Here is a 19,707-nt window from a genome sequence, read left to right as displayed (position 1 = left end):
TATAAAATGTTATAATAAATGTTAAAACATCGTTTTACAGACTGGTGTCGCATAGTCAGTGGACTATAGGATGAGCCATGATGAAAAATACACTAAAAAAAACATGGCTGATCCCTCTGTCATAGAAATCGGTATAACACGAAAGTGAAACGTGTCTTCAGTGACGTAGTTGAGCGTTTGTTGGGCATTATTTCACCCCAACGGCGACGGAATGAATGTTATAGCACGGCCGCTACCTGTTTTTTATGTAGCGGCCGTGGTTATAGCAACAAATTGCAATGTCACGCGAAGAACGGCAAGCACCTCAAAACTTGCAACGCGCTGCTCAAGCAGAAAGGACGCACGGAACTAACATACGCCGGATGAGTGCGAACTGTCACAGTTGCAACTTATTGTTGTGTGAGCAGCGCGTTCCTTTCGCAAAAACGACCGCTGCAATGAGCGAAGTGACCTTGAAAAGGCAAACTTGCGGTGAGAGCACAAGACGCATTAACCACCGTCGTCAAAAGATAAGCGCGCGCTCGAGCGACCACGCCCTGCAGAGGCACGCACTCATCGCGACGCGTGGGGCGTCGATCTTTAAAGCGCGCTCTTCGAGCCCTTCGCACCATCTCGCTAGTGATAACAAAAATACGCCGATGTCCCCGATCTCTGAGTACCGCCACCGGCAAATGCTGTATATAAATAGCTCGCCGTTAGCATGGCGAAGAACGTGCCGTCTGTGGCCAAATCGCTTCGCGCCGCGCGCTGCGGAGTGAGGGGTCGTAAGTTCGGCTCCCGGCGACGGAACGTTTTCTTCTAGTTTTTTTTTTTCTTTGCCATCTGATAGTCTTTATATTTTACAACGTCATATCTGTGACGGAAATACGTCAGTGGAGCCGTGGTAGACCCCGGCATAAAACACTTGCGTGTTAAAAAAAAACACGAAACCTTGGGTAACTGCAGAACTACGAGCGCTTCCTATATTCCATGTGATTAATACGCACCAAACGCGGTGTCAAACCTATATCATCTAGACCTTCCATCTCGGTGCTATATTGGCAACGCTGTTGTGAACGGTTTAGTTGAAATAGTTACGCATACTTTATACTCGAAATCATGGTACATCACACTAAAATTTATGGACAGAAAATGATTCACCACACCCTTCCCAAGTTGCAGAACTTTAATGTGCCTAACATCAATCTCAATGAACGTGATCCTCATGATTGGATCCTCACTGTGTTACGTTGTAGTTTCTCAGTTGTAATCTATGATAAATTTGTTTATAATTTTCTAACGTTACCTCTACACACATTGCCATGAACGCATTGTTTTCTTTTTTCTTGCGTAGTTGTGTAGTCGACTTTTCTTTTGCTTTATTGTGGTGCAGATGTCTCAATATCTGTACCACTTGCTACCAATTCTGTTTGTCCAGATCATTACGACTAGTTGTGCAACCGTTTCTGGCGACCTGTATCATAACGCCACTACGTTATGTACCGTGTTTTCGGTGACAAACTCATCATTCAATAGGCATATTCTTTGGCTCAACGAAGCACCGTCAAAATCATTGACGGTACAGATTCTCAGTGCGCGATACTTGTTTCACCCTTTCTTGGCTCATTTAGAAGTTAATGAGCCTTACCTTTCGTTGACATTTATTCTGGCACCGGTGCCTTCTTCTAGCAGAAAAATGTCGCCCCTGCCGTTGGCATATTGCACTTTTTTGCCGGTGCTTAGCGTAACTGCATACTGGAACACTGAAACGACGCGGGAGGGAAAAAAAATAGAAAATGATTAGCCCGACAACATTATCGAAGGAAAAAAAGGTCAGCATCAAAGATGGCGAAATCGCTCCTACAAAGTAATTAAATTACATTGCTAATCGCTTTCCTAGAATTTTCTAAAATGTATTAAAATGAAGTTGCAGATTACCACACGCCGAAAGTAATGATATTACTGTGCCATTACTTTTAAAAAGCAATGACATTAATTTGAAATGACTCATACAAAGATGCTTCATCCAAACTACTTCATTTACGCTTTATGTGCAGCTCATGAGCATTGAAATCGCAGAGATCTTTGTACAACTACCCATGCTTGAGATCTGGCACTCAGTTTCACTTGTCTTTGTTACATTTCTCTCTTTCTCTTTTTTTTTCTATGCTATGCTTTACTCTCTGTCTCCTTCTGCTTTCCCTCCTCCTCAACCTCACTCCCCTCACCCGCCACCTTGCTATACTATACTATACAATGCTATGCTATGCTACCGTGCTTGGATAGCCGAGTGGTTAGGACGATCGCCTTCAGTTCGCGGGTGCGCCCTTCTCTACAAGAAACTTTTTTCGCCAAGAATTTCTCTTTTACTTTCTCTCTGTTTCTTTGTCTTTCTCTCTCTCTTTCTGCACTCGTTTTCAAACCCATAAGAGTTATTCCATCCCGCGCAGGAGAAATCGGCGCACGTGTTTTGGGAACGATGCAGAAGATGAAGAAGCGGACTGAGAGGAAGAAGACGACGAATAGAGCGCGTGCCGATTGATGACGATGATAGTTTCTGTTCGCACTACCTGGCGCAAAAAATCACGTTCTACGGGACGCCAGCCGGGAATATCCACACTCGCCGTCATGGCCACGAGCGGCGCTAACACTCCCAGGTCTGCATGTACAGAAGTACACGATAAAGTGGACGGGAGGACGACCACCGCCACAGTTCAATTGGTAGAGCATCGGGCGCGTTATCTGAAGGTTGCAGGTACGGTCCCTGCCGGCGGCAAGTTGTTTTTTCGTCCAATTTAATTTCTTCACATTTATATCATAGTTACTACAATACACTTAAAATGCTACGAATAACGTCCCCTAAACCTTCCTTGGCTTCATTGTCTATTGGTTTTCATCAGCGCCTTTGGCTTGCTATCCGAAGGCTGTTGATTTAGTCCCTACAGAGGGCAAGTTGCTTTTAGGGGCGAAGCACCTTAGGCTGGAGTCTTGTACCCCCCGCGTCTAGCGTAGCTCTGGTGTACACGCTCGCTCCCGGCGCGTGCTCTGGTTTGAATCGAGACCGCTAGGGACGCCTTATGGTCTCAGATGCATTTTATATGGACATAAACATCCAACAACAACCAGGGGGACGTGTATAGACCTCGTCTTCGCTAACTTCAGATTACATCCCATTCAAGAACCCCTGGCTCTTCATTTCACCGATCACAAGGCGGTCCTAATGAAGGGGAAAGCAAGTCCGCACCTCAACACCATATACGCCTTATGACATCAATAAAATAACATTGTATATACTGTACACACATGTTTGTCACGCATTTGCATGTTCGAGTAGGCAATGTACGGGGGTTCACGGTTACCCGAATGATCCCCGGTGCTTCGCCCACACCAGGGGGACGTGTATAGACCTCGTCTTCGCTAACTTCAGATTACATCCCATTCAAGAACCCCTGGCTCTTCATTTCACCGATCACAAGGCGGTCCTAATGAAGGGGAAAGCAAGTCCGCACCTCAACACCATATACGCCTTATGACATCAATAAAATAACATTGTATATACTGTACACACATGTTTGTCACGCATTTGCATGTTCGAGTAGGCAATGTACGGGGGTTCACGGTTACCCGAATGATCCCCGGTGCTTCGCCCACTCACCATCGTTCACTTCGTGGATATGCGTGAATTTTTTTTCGTCTTTTATTGCTTTCCATTCATGTGATTATTACTGCACTAGAATTCAAAGCTAGAAATAATCTTTCCGTGCCTTCCTTGATTTCATTGTATGTTGCCTTCGTTAGGTTGTGTCGAACAAATAAACGAGGGCTTCATCCAGTCCCCTTCATTCGTAATCATATTGTGGCTCTGAAAGCTAAAACTCCAAAAGTATTACTGGTGGCAGGAGTACCGTGCGACACGCTTTGCTATCTTCCAGACCACTCTGTCAAACGCCGTTGCGAAATGTCTGAAAACCCCGATAAAAATATAAAAGAAATTTCAAATGGGTAGAACGGGTCAAGCTAAGGTCATTATGTGATAGAATGGACATTAAGGTATGTCACAAATGAAAACTGCAGTCATATTATTAGTAGAAGTTAGTATAAACGCTTTGGCAAACTGGTACGAAGCTAGTCCGAGAGAAGAGTTATAATAGCACAGTCAGAGATCGTGCCACTCTAGGGCCCCTAATCCTAGGATAGCTTATACTGAGGCGCGAAAATTGACTATCGGCGTCAACACAAGTGCAAAAAATCATCACCTGACAGTGGCGTAGCAAGGGGGTGGCACACCGGGCCCGCCCCCCACCCCTAATTTTTTTTTTTTGCCATGGTATACAGAGCACAAAATGACACTCGACCACATCTGCATGCCCGACCCCACCTTCTGATCAAGGATGCCCCCCCCCCCAAAAAAAAATTTCTGCCTACGCCCCTGTCACGTGATTACGTGATCATACGACACCCCGACCTCACATATCACCAAAATTTGTTACGTCATCGCAAAATCGATATGACGTCAGATAACGTGGCGTCGCATGATCACGTCATCACATGACATCGTCGCTTCGTCAAAGGTGGGCCGATAACGGAGGCAGTACGAAGCCAGGTAACGTGCAGAAAGCTTGCCAAGCCTCCGATCCCGGAGGCAGTGCGAAACCACGCTAGGTGCACAATGATTTCGGAGGGGGGCGGCGGACGATGACTACATCGACTGAGAAGAAAAAGAAGATAACCTTCACCTTCGAGTCGTCTTAGGCGAATGCATGGGGACCCTGTGGGTTTTATTATGCTCATGTGTGCAGGTAGAGTCCACTTACCACAGAACTTGCTCTGAGAGTTCGTGACGGTGAACATTCGTCTCGGCTCGCTCTTCTTGAAGCGTTTCCACTGGACAGCTCGCTCACCCATGGCAGCGCACTTCGAACCGTCCGCACCACAGTCTGAACACTGTCCCATTTCGTATGCCTCGTTGGAAGGGCACTCGTACGCAAGTGGTAAGCAATCTTGGTTCCAGATCGACTCCAACATGTACTTCACGGCGCGCTGATGGTTGCAGCTAAGAACATCGCGGACGCCTGGTAGATGAAACAAAATATTGAGCATAAGTTCAGTGAAGTAAATTATCATCGCCAATGCGAATGGCATAACGGTGACTGGACGAAGCTCCGTCCGATCTATCTATCTATCTATCTATCTATCTATCTATCTATCTATCTATCTATCTATCTATCTATCTATCTATCTATCTATCTATCTATCTATCTATCTATCTATCTATCTGTCTGTCTGTCTGTCTGTCTGTCTGTCTGTCTGTCTGTCTGTCTGTCTGTCTGTCTGTCTGTCTGTCTGTCTGTAGCGTGTCTGTCTGTCTGTCTACTATTATAGACTCTATCTATCCTGTCTATTCTCTACTATTCTAATCTATCTACTATCTATCTATCTATCTAGCTATCTATGATCTATCTATCTGTCTGTCTAGTCTGTATGATCTAGTCTATCTATCTATCTATCTTCATCTATCTATCTATCTATCTATCTATCTGTCTGTCTGTCTGTCTGTCTGTCTAGTCTAGTCTAGTCTAGTCTAGTCTAGTCTAGTCGGATCTAGTCTGTCTAGTCTGATCTGTCTGTCTGTCTGTCTGTCGTCGTCTGTCCTGTCCTGTCTGTCTGTCTGTCTGTCTGTCTGTCTGTTCTGTCTGTCTTGTCCTGTCTGTCTTGTCTGTCTGTCTGTCTGTTGTCTGTCTGTCTGTCTGTCTGTCTGTCCTGTCTCTGTCTGTCTGGCTGCTGTCGTCTGTCTGTCTGTCTGTCTGTTCTGTCTGTCTGTCCTGTCTGTCTGTCTGTCTGTCTGTCTGTCTGTCTGTCTGTCTGTCTGTCTGTCTGTCTGTCTGTCTGTCTGTCTGTCTGTCTGTCTGTTGTCTGTCTGTCTGTCTGTCTGTCTTGTCTGTCCTGTCTGTCTGTCTGTCTGTCTGTCTGTCTGTCTGTCTGTCTGTCTGTCTGTCTGTCTGTCTGTCTGTCTGTCTGTCTGTCTGTCTGTCTAATCTTTTCGTTGTACATATACGCCACGCTACATCACTAGCAAGCTGTGTGTGACGGCAACCGCCTTACGAAGGAATACAAGGCAGTTATATCGCACATCTATTCTTACATGTGCGTTGCACCTAATGAAGAATCTGGACGACGTATAAGCTTAGTACTTGTGAGTGGAACGCGATGAGGTTATCGGGCCGCGTTCGCATCGCCGTCTCATTCGTTGCGACTCCTCAGCCGGGGCTCAGTCATGTTCAACCAACAGGCCCAATCTTCAACGTTCCTCCTGCGTATGTCTCACCTTTGATTATTCCATGAGTGAAAAGCTTCCAGACTCGGTTGACCGAGTCGCATCCGGGCATGTACTCGCCGCCGTTCGGGTAGAAGTCGACGTGACCGACGGGGTCCCACATTCCCATGCCTTCACTGCTCCCTGCAAGCAGGCGAAGACGACAATTGTGATGCAACTTGCTACCGTTGGGAAAGGGCTCGCACTGTTTGTTTGGTGAGGTCTATGCATAAATATAAGATCTTGTTTCTGTGCTCATTCCCGCTGCTTAAAGCCGAAGTAACCATCGAATGGCTTCATTAAAGGAGAATATTACCTAACGAATCGACCACGGCAAATATTTTTAGAATCCGTCAACTACGAGCCAGTTAGGGATTTGTCGCACGCTGTCATTGCTTTCTCTCTTCTCTCGTCCCGACGAGCGCGCTGGAAGCCAAGCAGGGAGGGATGGCAAGGTGGCACGGTCACTTGGTTATATGGCATCATTTGTAGAAAGAATAGAGAACGATTTCTACCTGACTTTGAGAATTAATACCCGCCGCGGTGGTCCGTGTAGTGGTGATGGTGCTCGACTGCTGACCGGAAGGTTGCGGGATCCAATCACGACCACGGCGGCCTCATTTTCTGGTGGAGGCGAAGATGCTTGAGGCCCGTGTAGTTAGATTTAGGTGCACGTTTGAGAACCCCAGGTGGTCAAAATTTCCCGAGCCCCTCCACTACAGCGTCTCTCATAATCATATCGTAGTTTTGGGACGTTGAACCCCAGCAATTATTATTTGAGAATTAATTGTAAATTCCAGGCCGCGTGCTGCGCTATAATGTTTGGGTTGACATGTTTTCAGGAGCCTCCACCTACCTATCGGCAGCATTTTCTGACCATGCTGAAAGTGCTGCAGGGCCCCTTAAAGTAGGACTGACAATAAGGCGATATGACACAGATTCAGTACAGTGTTGCCAGCCTTTCTGCTTTTCCCTGCTGGTTCCAGGGACAGCGGGACATCGCTAACATCCAAAATTTTGCAAACTGCCAAATTGTTTTTTTTTTCTCATCCCAAGCAATGATGGCGAAATTGCAGTCGCTTACACAGCTTGGTTAGGTATGGGTGGCTGTCTGTGTGAATAGCATCCACGAACTCGGCGTCCGAGGGGTCCAGGCGCACTTCGGGAGGCATCTTCTGAAAGTTCGGTTCGGCAGGATCTAGACCTGCGTGAAAAGCAACAACACTCACGATGCAAATATTCGGGCTCAAGGTGTCGTCAAAGCATTTCTACATCGTGACTGCGCATCACACAGATGCCGCCTGATTTGTGAAGTAAAGCCGCTCACGGGGAAATCAAAATCAGGCATGTTGTACTCGTTAAACCAAGGAAAATTGTTTCAACATTAGAAAACGAAGAATTGTTTTCCTCATATATATTTGCTGTACAAGCCAGCTGTCTGTAGTCCACTATCATGTGCTATAACGTATATGGTAGCAATCCACCAAGTACCCACATCGTATCTACGTTCGCATATTAAGCCTGTGTGACTCACCTGTGATTCTCCCTAGATTGGTCGTGTTGGCGCCCGCGTAACCAGCCACATGTGCACCCAAGCTGTGTCCGATTATGTGCATCATTTGCGGGTCGGCACCAAAGGCTTCCTGCAAATCAGCGCAATGAATCGCTCTGTACAACTACCTGCATAGATGATCGCACATACGATGTAATAATTAATTGCTGGGGTTTAACGTCCCAAAACCACGATATGATTATGAGGGATGCCGTAGCCGAGGGCTCTGGACATTTTGAGCACCTGGGGTTCTTTAACGTGCACCTAATTCTAGGTACACGGGCCTCAAGTATTCTCGCCTCCAGCGAAAACTGCCGCAATGCACGTACGATGTAAGTGAAAGAAATGTCTCAAGGAATACGTCCGAAATACATCAAGATAAGGGAACATGCGATATTTGTTCGTTACCTTCGGCATCACTTTCCTGTGGCGGAGGACGTCCTAAGATGACTAGAGACATTAGTGACAGTAATTTTTCTAGAAATTAAATTAATAAACATTCTGACTAGATGAAACAAGTCGGGTCAACTGGGAGAATCGAATTTCTTCGTGCGAAAATAATTGCCTCTTTGAGATTTTCCAAAAAATCCACCATTCCTCTTCCCCTAGTGCAGGATAGCAAACCGAACGCTCTTCTGTTTGACGTCCCCGCCTTTCCCTTTCCTCGTACCTTTCGTTTAAAGGCAACCGCTGGTAATTACTGCGGAGTGATGAAATCCGACGAATTTCACCGACGAAACCGAGACCGAAGCGCCCAAGAGTGCAAGTGCAATACCATTGATTGATTTACACGGCCGGATTAGGTTTCGTTGGCTTCGATTACGTGGGGTAAGGCTATGGTGCCTTGGTTTTGATTAGGTAGGGTTAGGTTAGGTTAGGTTGTTGTAATGTCCGGGTTGAAACATGCAAACGCACATTTAGGCCGCTCGTGCGAGCGTGCACGCGTGTAGCATGGGCGTGGGCGAATCCATTCATCACAGTTTGTACTGAATGGGACTGCACTCGTATCGGCTTCCATATTTTTTATTTCGTAGGGGTAAAGGGAAAGTTGATGAGAATATTCTGTTTCCCTTCGAGGCCTTCCTTACAAGCACTGCCGTTTAGAGGACCTCGAAAGCGTCTTCGCTGTAAAAAAAATCACCTCTTATTCTTTTATGTTAGTCCTTACTTTCCACATATATAACTCTATTTAAATATGTGGCAAGTCATATGCGTAGCAAGACATGGCTCACCAAAAATAGTAACAGGTAATTTTTACATAACTCTCTTTGCATATAAATTCCTTTAGTATTTTGGCGAATTATACAACGATCACAAACCTTTGCACCAAGCCTAACTCTAGGATATGATACAATTATTCCCCTGTCTAATGTTATCAGTTTCTTAAGGTGAGGCGGTCAGGCATGGCCTGCCCGTCCCGACGTGGGAGCTGCCAGCGGCGGCTCCTCCCCCGTGGTCCGAGTCGCCCCTCAGGACCACATTAAAGTTCATTGTCTGTCTGTCTGTCTGTCTTAAAGTGAAGTGGCTTTTTACGTAAGATTTATAATTACGTAATGTTTATTGGCTATTGCATAACGCCTTCTGGCTGGCGCTGCTTAGCCTCTGTCGCTTTTGCGCCATAAAGCCCAATTTAACCATACACGTAAACTCTTTTTCGGAGAGTCGCCCTTCGCACGACTCTCCGAAGGGAGTATAACGATGCCCGAGAGAAGTAACGTGTATCTTTAAAAAGAGTAACTTTTTTCTCCTGAGGGTGTTTTTTCTAGTTTTCTGAATAGAATGTTTATGAGCTGCCAAAGCACGGCAGGTCGATAGGATTTCTTACATAAGGTATTACATGAGGTTGCACGCTTGAGGTGTATTAGATTATATGAGGTTACACGCTTCATCGACACAAAACGCGCAACAATATGCGACACAATCTGTGTGATTTCGTAAGAAGAAAAAAAAAAGCAGTTGGCGCTCTGCTATCGCTAAGTCTGCGCAAGGAACAGCTTCAAACAACAATTGGCTCATCTACGATAGTATTTCGCGAACACTAAAATTGTATGTTACGCCGGAAGCTGTAGCTCGTAATGATAATTTTCGTTTTCTATTGTTTCTGCCATTCATCCTTTTGCACATGAAGCCACTATGCCCCAGTTTCACTATATCAGTAGCTTTGTGAGGTTCATGACTTGAAATGATAAGAATCTTAGCAACCGCCCCTTCATATCGTCTCCACCATTATTGTACCTTTTTCCGCCCTAAAGAACACGATTAAAAGAACCTCCAGGAGATACGGCTTATAAAATCATTATACTCACTCTTTGCTTAATATGGCTGAATGATCTTAATAAGCGAAGTATGTAGAGAAAAGGGAAGACAGCAGCGAGTTGTCACGAGATAAAAATTAAAGCCCGCCTAAGGTGGTCCACATGGAGGGCGGGAAAAGTTAGAGGGATCATTGCACAACAAGACTAAACCCAATGTGTGGCCCCAACACGTGATCAAAGCGTTAGAGCACGCGGTAGGTCTTGGTACTCCCGGTTAAAATGATGTGTGGCTTTACGTGCAAAAACCACGGTATGATTATGAGGCACGCCGTATAAAGGAAGGCTCAAGAAATTTCGACCACCTGGATTTCTTAACGTGCACCTATAGTCTTTCCTTCCCCCATGTCGGTACGCCAGTGGGCCTTATAACTACACCTTTTATTGCGCGCCACCACTTTCGCAGATGTGTTAGTTCGCGTCATTGGTCACGTCATTTTACAAGCTAATCTGGGGTAAGAACTGTTTTGCGAGTGTAGCTCATGGGTCGAAATACTCTGCGAGGATAGCTTCAGTCTCTCCCCAAAGTCTCAGCAAACGCGTGTTTTTGTGCAGAAAGAGCGGGGACAACCTTCAGTTTCCTGATGAAGAGCGCCAACTCGGCGCCAACGACCCTGGCGTTTGCGCATGCGCTGTCGTAGATGCCGACGTTGGCCTGGCTCCAGTCGACGATGACGACGTTCACGTCCGCGTTGTTCAGGTAAGCGTCCTTCATCTCCTGCAACCAAAAGACGTCAGAAAGGCCATTAATTGCCAACCTAAACTGAACAGGAGTATTGAAGTCTTTTTTTTATTTACTATGGTCTCATGAGGCATGCTGATGATGATGATGAATCAATAGACTTTCGAGATTTCGCGAGACCTGACGACACTTCGCGAGACTTCAGGAATGGTAAATTAAACTAATAAAAGTCGGACAAAAGTCAAATGACACTCAAGTGAATGTATGTGTGCCGTCGGCGTGCCAAAAGTCACATGACCTCAGCGTCACATGACGTCATCAGTGGCGTAGCCCTGTGACTTATCATAACGTCACAATTCGGCAACATTTATGAAGCCCTCATGACGTCACCATGACGTTGCATAGCGTGACGTCATGTCATCTTCGCTTGGTCAATGGTGGGCCTATCCCGGAGGAAACGCGACAGGTGGTTTTTGGTTTGAGGCGCAGAGAGCTTCAGGTGGGGGAGGGAGGGGGGGGGGCGAGTAAGAATACAATTGACTGACAAGAAACACGTGAGACTGCTTTCGCCTTCGAGTCGTCTTAGGCGAACGCATAAGAGACTGTGACGTTGTAGCACATGTGAAAACATAGGAAGGTAGGCTATGCTAAAGCCGGCTATCCCAGCAATATGCAGGCGATATCGAATCAACAAACAGACAAGAAAAGAAACAAAAAAAAAAGAGAGGAATTATTTAGGAGTACAGTGAAATGGGCTAGTTGGCACTGGTTCATTTTGTTAATGTGCGACAAGAACGAGGAAAAAACTAAGGCAGACAAACAACGGGACACAGCGCTGCCTATCAACTGAAGTTTTTATTCAAGAAACGCGTTCCTATAAAGGGAGGCCAAACTTCCTAACCGCAATATACACGCTTGCGAAAATGAAATACGATAAAGGTGAGCAAGTGTTCCCACGAGTCATTCCTTTTGCTGTTCAACCGAAGTCTTGAAGTGCTACCTCGCTATCAGGGAGGGTCATAGACGGCCGGTTGACGCACTTGTCTGCGTTATTTTTCATGCAGAACGCTTCCATGATTTTCCTAGATAAGGTACCCTTGTGTCTGAACAAAACAATGGCTTGGTCGAACAGGGGACGACATGCCCTCTCCTCGCAATATCTGCAGTGCGGCGCCAAATGAATGTATGCAGCGTTTCCTTTCAGATGGTACTTGTATTCGCTCGACCTTTTGTTCAAACATCATCACCTGGTCTGTCCTATGTACTTTTAATAATAAGATCTGGGGTTTCGCGTCCCAAAACCACGATATGATTATGAGAGACGCCGTAGGCTCCGGAAATTTTTACCACCTGGTGTTCTTTAACGTGCACTGACATCGCACAGCACACGGGCCTCTATCGTTTCGCCTCCATCGAAATGCGACCGCCGCAGCCGTGATCGAACCCGTGGCCTTCGGGTCAGCAGACGAGCACCGTAACCGCTACACCACCGCGGCGGACGTCCTATGCACTTATGTCCACATGCTATAAGTATCCTGTACACCACTGCGCTTGCGCAGTTGACGAACCTCTCTTTATGCTTTACCGTGCATGTTGACAGGTAGCTGCCCTTTTTTTTTCTTGTTTCCTCTTTTCTACACTTGAACAAATACCACTCAACTTGTTTAACGCCGAGAAAACCACCTGCGCAAAGGCTAAAGTAGATAGGAAGCAGGCACGGAACGAAGGGGCGCATAAGGCTTTTCCCTTAATAATAGAAAGCACTGTGTACAGGTACGATTTCTAGCTGACAAATAAAGTCCTTGTGCGCAGAGTACAAAACACAAAGCGCGGTCACGCGGATTATTGTGGGTAGACTGCAAACAAATACTTATCACGCATTCCCGCAAAATGACCATGAACTGCATGCATTAAAATCGCAACACGATCAAAAGAAACATTATAGTCAGTTATAAACAGTCTGTTAAGTTTGCGATCCACTGAAAAATCGTGCTCACTGCACGTCTCTTGTTGTCATATCGTGGCCATGATCCAAGCACTTTGCGCAGTGTGAGAGTTCGTCTATCAAGCATGTTTAATTGAGCACACAGTCGAATACGTTATTCTTTGCACCGCGGCTACTCTCTGATGTCATCCTCCACTGATGTGTTGGTGTAAACACCGCAGCACGCGCATGCTCGTGCAGTGACCGACGTATTAAGGCAAAAGCCTATGCCTCGTCAACCGCGAAAATCGGCCGTCGACGTCCCGCGGCGTCGGCTTCAGCACGAGTGATGCGAAAAATCATCATCACTTGATGACGTCCCCATACGACGCCGTCATGAGGTCACATAGCGACAAAATTTGCGACGTCACATGACAACGTCGTCACATGACATCGTCGCTTTGTCAGAGGTGGGCCGATCACGGAGGCAATGCAAAACCAGGTGAGATGCAGAAAGCTTGTAATGCCTCCGATCCTGGAGGCAGTGCAAAACCACGTTTGGTGCGGAAAGCTTTCGGAGTGGGGCGGGGGAGGATCACTAAATCGACTGAGAATAAAAAGATGGCTTTCGCCTTCGAGCCGTCTAAAGCGAAAGGGGCCGTGCGAGTTTATTGGTATAAATTGCATAATGATTCCATTCTTTCGTTATCCACCGATGATGACCATCGCGATAAAGTTCGCGGAATGCTGCTCGTTACAAGCGCTGGTGACATGTGGGAAACAAAGAGGTAGGAACATAATGTTTACGTTATGACATCCTTAAACAATGGCATTGGAGCCTTCCTTCGCTCTGTCCCCGTTGCTTAATGTTATAGTGTACAATCGATGAGCCACTCATTTATCATATCGCCGTCCTTGTACTACTGCGCACGCGCCGATAAGAATGTGCTATCAGGATGGTCACGCCACCCATCACTCGTTCGATACGGATTCTGTGAACGATTTTTTTTTATTGGCGCTTTCGGTGCCATGTCGGGCTCTCAGTCAAATGGTCTGGCACTTTTGTAAGTGATGCCGTAATATTAAAAAGTACCGTTAAGAAGAAGATAATGTTTAATGATGTGAAAGGAGGAGAGGTCGGCCTGGAAAGCGAGTTTCTAGCCGGCTACTTTCCACGGGGGTAACGGGAAAAGGGGTAGAGAAAGCGAGAGGTATGATGACAGGTGACTACGGTATGGTACAATGAGTCACTGTTCACACACTTTCCTGCCCGGAAATGTGTACTACGCACGAAAGTTTTCACACCGTAGCACATGCTCTATAAAGACGAGCATGTAAACCTGTCTCGCTTAGAATCCTTAATAGACACTTAATGTACGTGAGTAGTGGTCTACGTGTTCCCAAGTGCCAAAAGAGCTTCTCCTTCGAAGAGGGCAGGGAGTCTGGACGATCAGTGACGCCCTTAAGTGACTTGTGTCAATCAAGATATACTGTTACATTGCAATGTATTCGCCGACACTGTGGCATAGCTGGGAATGAACAAGCTGACGCAGAAGCATAAAATGGCGCACGCTAACGGCGAAGTCATTACAATTCACTTTTCCCGATATGACATCAACGCCTCGCTGTCTAGGTCTTTGAAAACCTCTATGACACGATTATGGGATGACCTCCACCATCGCCAGGAGCGCCTTTACAGACTTGACTCTGGTCAACCTTTTCGGCTTCCATTCCGGCTAACAAGGGAACAGGAGGCACCACTGCATAGATTGCGGCTGGGTGTTGGTTATAAACAACCACACCTTTATAAGATTGGGCAGTAGCAAAACCCCAACTTCAGTGTGTGTCGCACGTCAGAGGCTATTCACCACCTCTAGTGCCCTCAATACGCGGTCGAAAGCGCCGTGAAACGCTGAAGGCATTTCTACAGCTGCTTCCATTCACATAAGTCTGCTGTTCATTTGGTTGTTTCATATACGAAACGGTGATGTTAACAGCCGGCGATGGCTTTATGGCGGATCCATAAAGATAGTCTATAAACACTTCATCCTGCGACGACAGAAGGCTCATTATTACGGAATAACACGAATATTATGCAGCTTTCACTTTATTTTTTTTATGCCTAAGCACGTCAGTCTTGTATTTGACAATAGTTGCTCCCCTGCACAGAAATGGTCAGTATAAGGGTAATAATAGTTAGTGTAATGATAATAATAACTGCTCAGGTTTTACGTACAAAACAACGATATGATATGAGGGACGCCGTAGTGGAGGGCTCCGGAAATTTAGGCCACCTGGGGTTCTTCAACATACACCTAAGTCTAAGTACACGGGCCTCTATATTTCGCCTCCATCAAAATGCGGCCGTCGCTGTCGGGATTCGAACCCGCGAACTTCTGGTCAGCAGTCGAGCACCATATAACCGGTAAAACCGCCGCGGCGGGCAAATGTTCAGAGCTCACTGAATAAAGCGTGTTTAGTGTACTGATTGTCGGTAACGGCTTCATGTTACTGGGAAATAGCTGTCAGTCTTTTTAATATAAAGAGTAATTGTTGGTCTATTACTTGTAAAGAATTTTAGACACACTGACACAAAGGCCTGCCGGTCAATCGCGCTTTCAGTGTCATATAAGAAAACTTGCCATCCACATTTAAATAATTAGCCTTGGTTCACTTTAAATGTCATTCCTCATAAGCAACGAGAAGGAACTGAAACATTTTTGTACATATAGGCTCAGAACAGCACCAAAGAAACAAGTCGTCTATGTTCCAGATGACACGGATCCCAATCTGCTGTTTCCTTCGCGCTCTTATTCCAAAGATGCTAGTCTACCAAGTGGTTTAAATTGCTGCTTAAATCTGTCAGTGTAGCCTGCGTCGAACGTAATTTGGACATCCCACTTGCCAAGATTATACAGAACTTTAATAACAGTGATTTGCAGCGACAGGGAAAAGAAGCTCGAGAGACGAGGCTCGTTGACATTCTGTATACTTGAACCGTACTTAACAAGTGAAACACTTTTGTAAATATATGATCTAGAGCACTGCACGGGCCCGGGCCGGGCCGGGCCGTCCGAAGCGTTTTCCGGCGGGCCCGGGCTGGGCTCGGGCTTGAAAGTGCGGGCCCGGGCCGGGCCCGGGCTTGAAGCCGCGGGCCTCGGCCGGGCCCGGGCTTGAGGCTGCGGGCCGGGCCGGACTAGGACCCGCTCATTAAAAGGCGTAAGTCGGGCGTTCAAGCACACGCGAATGTTATGCATTCCATGGTCTAAGGTATACTGTGTCAAGCTGAAGTGACACGTGTGTGTGTGTGTGTGTGTGTGTGTGTGTGTGTGTGTGTGTGTGTGTGTGTGTGTGTGTGTGTGTGTGTGTATATATATATATATATATATATATATATATATATATATATATATATATATATATATATATATATATATATATATATATATATTAACAGCACTAGCAATGGGCCAGATCACGGTTGTTACCATTGGAGGCATAAAGATTTCGGTCTTTTATTTGAGGTTGACACATACGATACATTTCACTTATATTCCTTGGTATTACGTGCCAAAACCACGATATGATTACGAGGCACGTCGGAGTGGCACCGGATCAATTTCGACGACCTCGAGTTCTCTAACGTGCACCTAAAGATAAGTATATACACGGGTGTTCTTGCATTTCGCCCCCACCAAATTGCGGCCGCCGCGGCCGCGGGAATCGCACCCGCGTCCTAGGACTTAACAGCGAAACAGCTTAACCGCTTAGCTACCACCGCGGCCAAAGCAACCTTTCGATGCATGTAAACTCCGAATTTTCCGTCCGATCGCTCGCTACAAAGCGCACGGCATCATTAATAGTCATCATCAACAACTAATATCCTCTAGCGTGCCGGGGTCGGGCCTGGTAATGAACAAGCGCGCCCTGGATTAGTTTAATAATGAACGCCCGGGCCCGGGCCGGGGCCGCGCTTGGAACCACGGGCTCGGGCTGGGCTCGGGCTTCATAAAGCGGGCCCGGGCCGGGCCCGGGCCGTAAAATCCGGCCCGAGCAGTGCTGTAATATGATCCACTTAGATTGTGGAACCTGTTTCTAATAATACTGGGAGCGTACCATAAATATATGTTTAGATTCCTGCAATGCAATATTGATAAGTGCTACATTTTGTAGATATGTACCGGTTAGTTGGCGAAACCTGTGTCAACAATACGGAGAGCGTACCCTAAGTATATAAGATAAGATTCCCTCAATGAAATACTTTTACGTGCAACATTTTTGTTGATATGTACCACTTGGTTGGTGAAAGCTATGTCTAACGATATACTGAAAGCGCACTATATGTATCGGCTTATATTCTCGCAATAGAATACTTATAAATGCACCAATTTGAGATATATTTGAGTTAATTATTGGAACCAATCTGCAGCAATACAGAGAGCGTACCATAAGTATCGCCTTAGATTGGCACAGCGAAATACTTATAAGTGCAACATTTCTGTAGATATGCGCCAATTAGTTGTCGCAACCTACATCGAAATATATTAATAGCGGATCATTTGAGTACTAGTTTCCCACAGTTCTCACTAAGCAAAATGTAAAACGCCGAGAGAGAAAGTGAGTTCACTGACCGTCATCCAGGCGCCGAAGAACAACCTGTCCAAGTAGCCGTGGACGATGAACTTCGTCTCGAGGGATCTGTTGAAAGGCGCCGTGCTGATCGCATCCACGCTCGAGTTCCACCAGAGTTCCACGTAGCCCGGCCGGTTGCGTCGGTTGTAGAAGAGGAACCTGGTGTTCGCCACGTGTCGATCCTTAGGAACCAGGTTATGGGGACGGTGCTCGGGGTGGTGGAAAACTCCATCCGTGTCCATGCAACCGAGCTCGTCGTAGCATCTCACTACTGCTCGCACTGCGGTGACCAGAGTTTTCAAACGTCACAAGGCGGTTTCAAAATTGTTACCGGGATACCGGGAGATAGCATAAGTGCACATAATCGCTTTTCATGTCTGTTATCATTTTCGAGACGTATGTATGTTGTTGTTGTTGCTGTTGTTTGATATCCAAATATATCATAATCGTCATCATCAACATCATCACTATCAGTCTGTCTTAGTGCACTGCAGGAGGAAGGCCTCTCCCAATGATCTCCACTTTACCCTGTCCTGTGCGAGCTGATTCCATTTCATCCCTGCGAACTTCTTAATTGTGTCACTCCCTCTAACCCTCTGCCTGCCTCGACTGCGTTTCCCATCCCTTGGTAACCATTCTGTTGCTCTTGCTGTCCACCGGTTATCTGTTCTACGCATCACGTGGCCAGCCAAGGTCCATTTCTTTCGCTTGATGTAAACTAGGATATCTGCTACCCCTTTTTGTTCCCTGACAATTTCTGCCGTCCTCCGACCTATCAATGTTAGTCCTATCAGTTTTCGTTCCATTGCACGCTGCGTGGTCCTCAACTTTTTCTCAAGTTGCTTCGCTATCCTTCGTGTTTCGGCAATATAAATCATCTATACACGCAGAGAAAAGATTAAGAATAAATGGGGGACGTAACGGGCTGGCACCTGCCAACGACGGGGGCAAGAGTAGCTGCCCCTCCTCCCCTGCCAATTTTTTCGGGAGGAGTGAATAGAAGACGGAGATGAAGATGGTGAGAAGCGCAGATAATTATGAACGAAATAAACGAACGCCGGGAAACAGGGCCGAAAGTAACATACAGTAACTCGAAAAGAAGTTCTGCAAACGGAACTCGGGATTGAGTTAGCAGGACCCGATCAGCTCGGCTCAACCGAGAAGCACGCACACATTCCAAAACAGGCAGTGGTCGAGGGTCGTACACCTGAGTCCAAATTGACCATAATTACTAAAGTATAACATTGGGCGAGCTGGTGATTTATCTTTGGGTACAGCGCGAAAAAAACATTGGACGCAGAGGAGTAAAGGGTACAAGGCGATATTTACAGCTGAACTTTATTGCGCAAAAAATACTGACATATATATAAGTAAAAGTTCGCTGTTTAAGCATTGGTTCTCCGTACAGATATTGTTTAGCTAGTGTTGACTTCTTTAGGTCTCCACAAACCTGTGGCCATGCGTCTGGTTTATGTTTATTGCTGTGACAGGGTTAATGGGAAGCTCAAGAAGTGTTGTCCCTCATAGCATAGACTCAAATAAGACTAAGGTATAGTCTCAAATAGGACTATACCTTATATTCACCCACAAAAAGAGACACGCTCACATGTTTCCATTCAAACGTACCTCTTCCGACGAGAAGCGCAGAACAGCAGGAAAGCAAGACAGCCGCAGTCGGCCACATACCGCTATTCGGATCCTCTGCTGCCAATAACACAATGATTTCGATAGTTTTGAGTGAATCTCTTAGGCTACGCACGCTCGCAATATAAGCATTGAGCCACACCTGTAGAGACAATAGGCCTTAATGATATCACCTTTGTTCTGCGATGATAAATCCAAGAGAGAGGTGCGCACGCGATGATAACGTTATCTTGGCTTCTTCATAACGCACGCGAGTCCTGAGAACCGCTTGCGGTTCCTGTTAAAGCTTGGGAGCCATCCCCCCTCCCCCTCCTCCATTCTGCTGTGCACCATTTGAATGGACTTTTATTCAATTATATATCATTACAAATAGGAAGTAAGGAAAAAAGCCAGTAACTCCTCACGCGTTTCTCCCACCTGGGAGCACCGTTATCTCGCATACTGGGGCAACAAAACTAAAGCGTCGCTTCGAAAAAACGGTTCTGATATTGGCTCCGGAAAAGTGCAATTATTACACTGATGTCAAAATTATAATATCAGAATAATTTGAGCCGGTCAGGCGGTAACCCCTGACGGGCTCCTCCCAGCTGGGAGAACAGTTATCGTGCAAGCCGTGACTACAAAACGGAACTCTTGCTTCGAAAAACAGGTTATGATATTGGTTCCGAA

The 19,707-nt window shown here is 46.2% G+C and overlaps 1 protein-coding gene across 1 annotated transcript; it reads right to left on the bottom strand.

The window, feature by feature from the left end:
- Positions 1 to 1,623: 1,623 nt before the first annotated feature.
- Positions 1,624 to 19,152, bottom strand: LOC119404314 (inactive pancreatic lipase-related protein 1-like). Its single transcript, XM_049419343.1, has 8 exons — positions 19,081 to 19,152; positions 17,394 to 17,674; positions 10,728 to 10,874; positions 7,827 to 7,935; positions 7,377 to 7,496; positions 6,305 to 6,436; positions 4,794 to 5,051; positions 1,624 to 1,742 (listed from the first exon to the last, which is right to left on the bottom strand). The coding sequence occupies exons 2-8, from the start codon at positions 17,634 to 17,636 to the stop codon at positions 1,624 to 1,626; spliced, it is 1,128 nt and encodes a 375-aa protein (XP_049275300.1). The 5' UTR covers positions 17,637 to 17,674; positions 19,081 to 19,152.
- Positions 19,153 to 19,707: the final 555 nt, after the last annotated feature.

The sequence above is a fragment of the Rhipicephalus sanguineus genome, chromosome 9 (genome assembly GCF_013339695.2).
Source record: "Rhipicephalus sanguineus isolate Rsan-2018 chromosome 9, BIME_Rsan_1.4, whole genome shotgun sequence".
Classification (NCBI taxonomy): domain Eukaryota; kingdom Metazoa; phylum Arthropoda; class Arachnida; order Ixodida; family Ixodidae; genus Rhipicephalus; species Rhipicephalus sanguineus.
The sequence above is the reverse complement of the archived record's forward strand: the minus strand, read 5'-3'. Positions and strand labels throughout refer to the sequence as shown.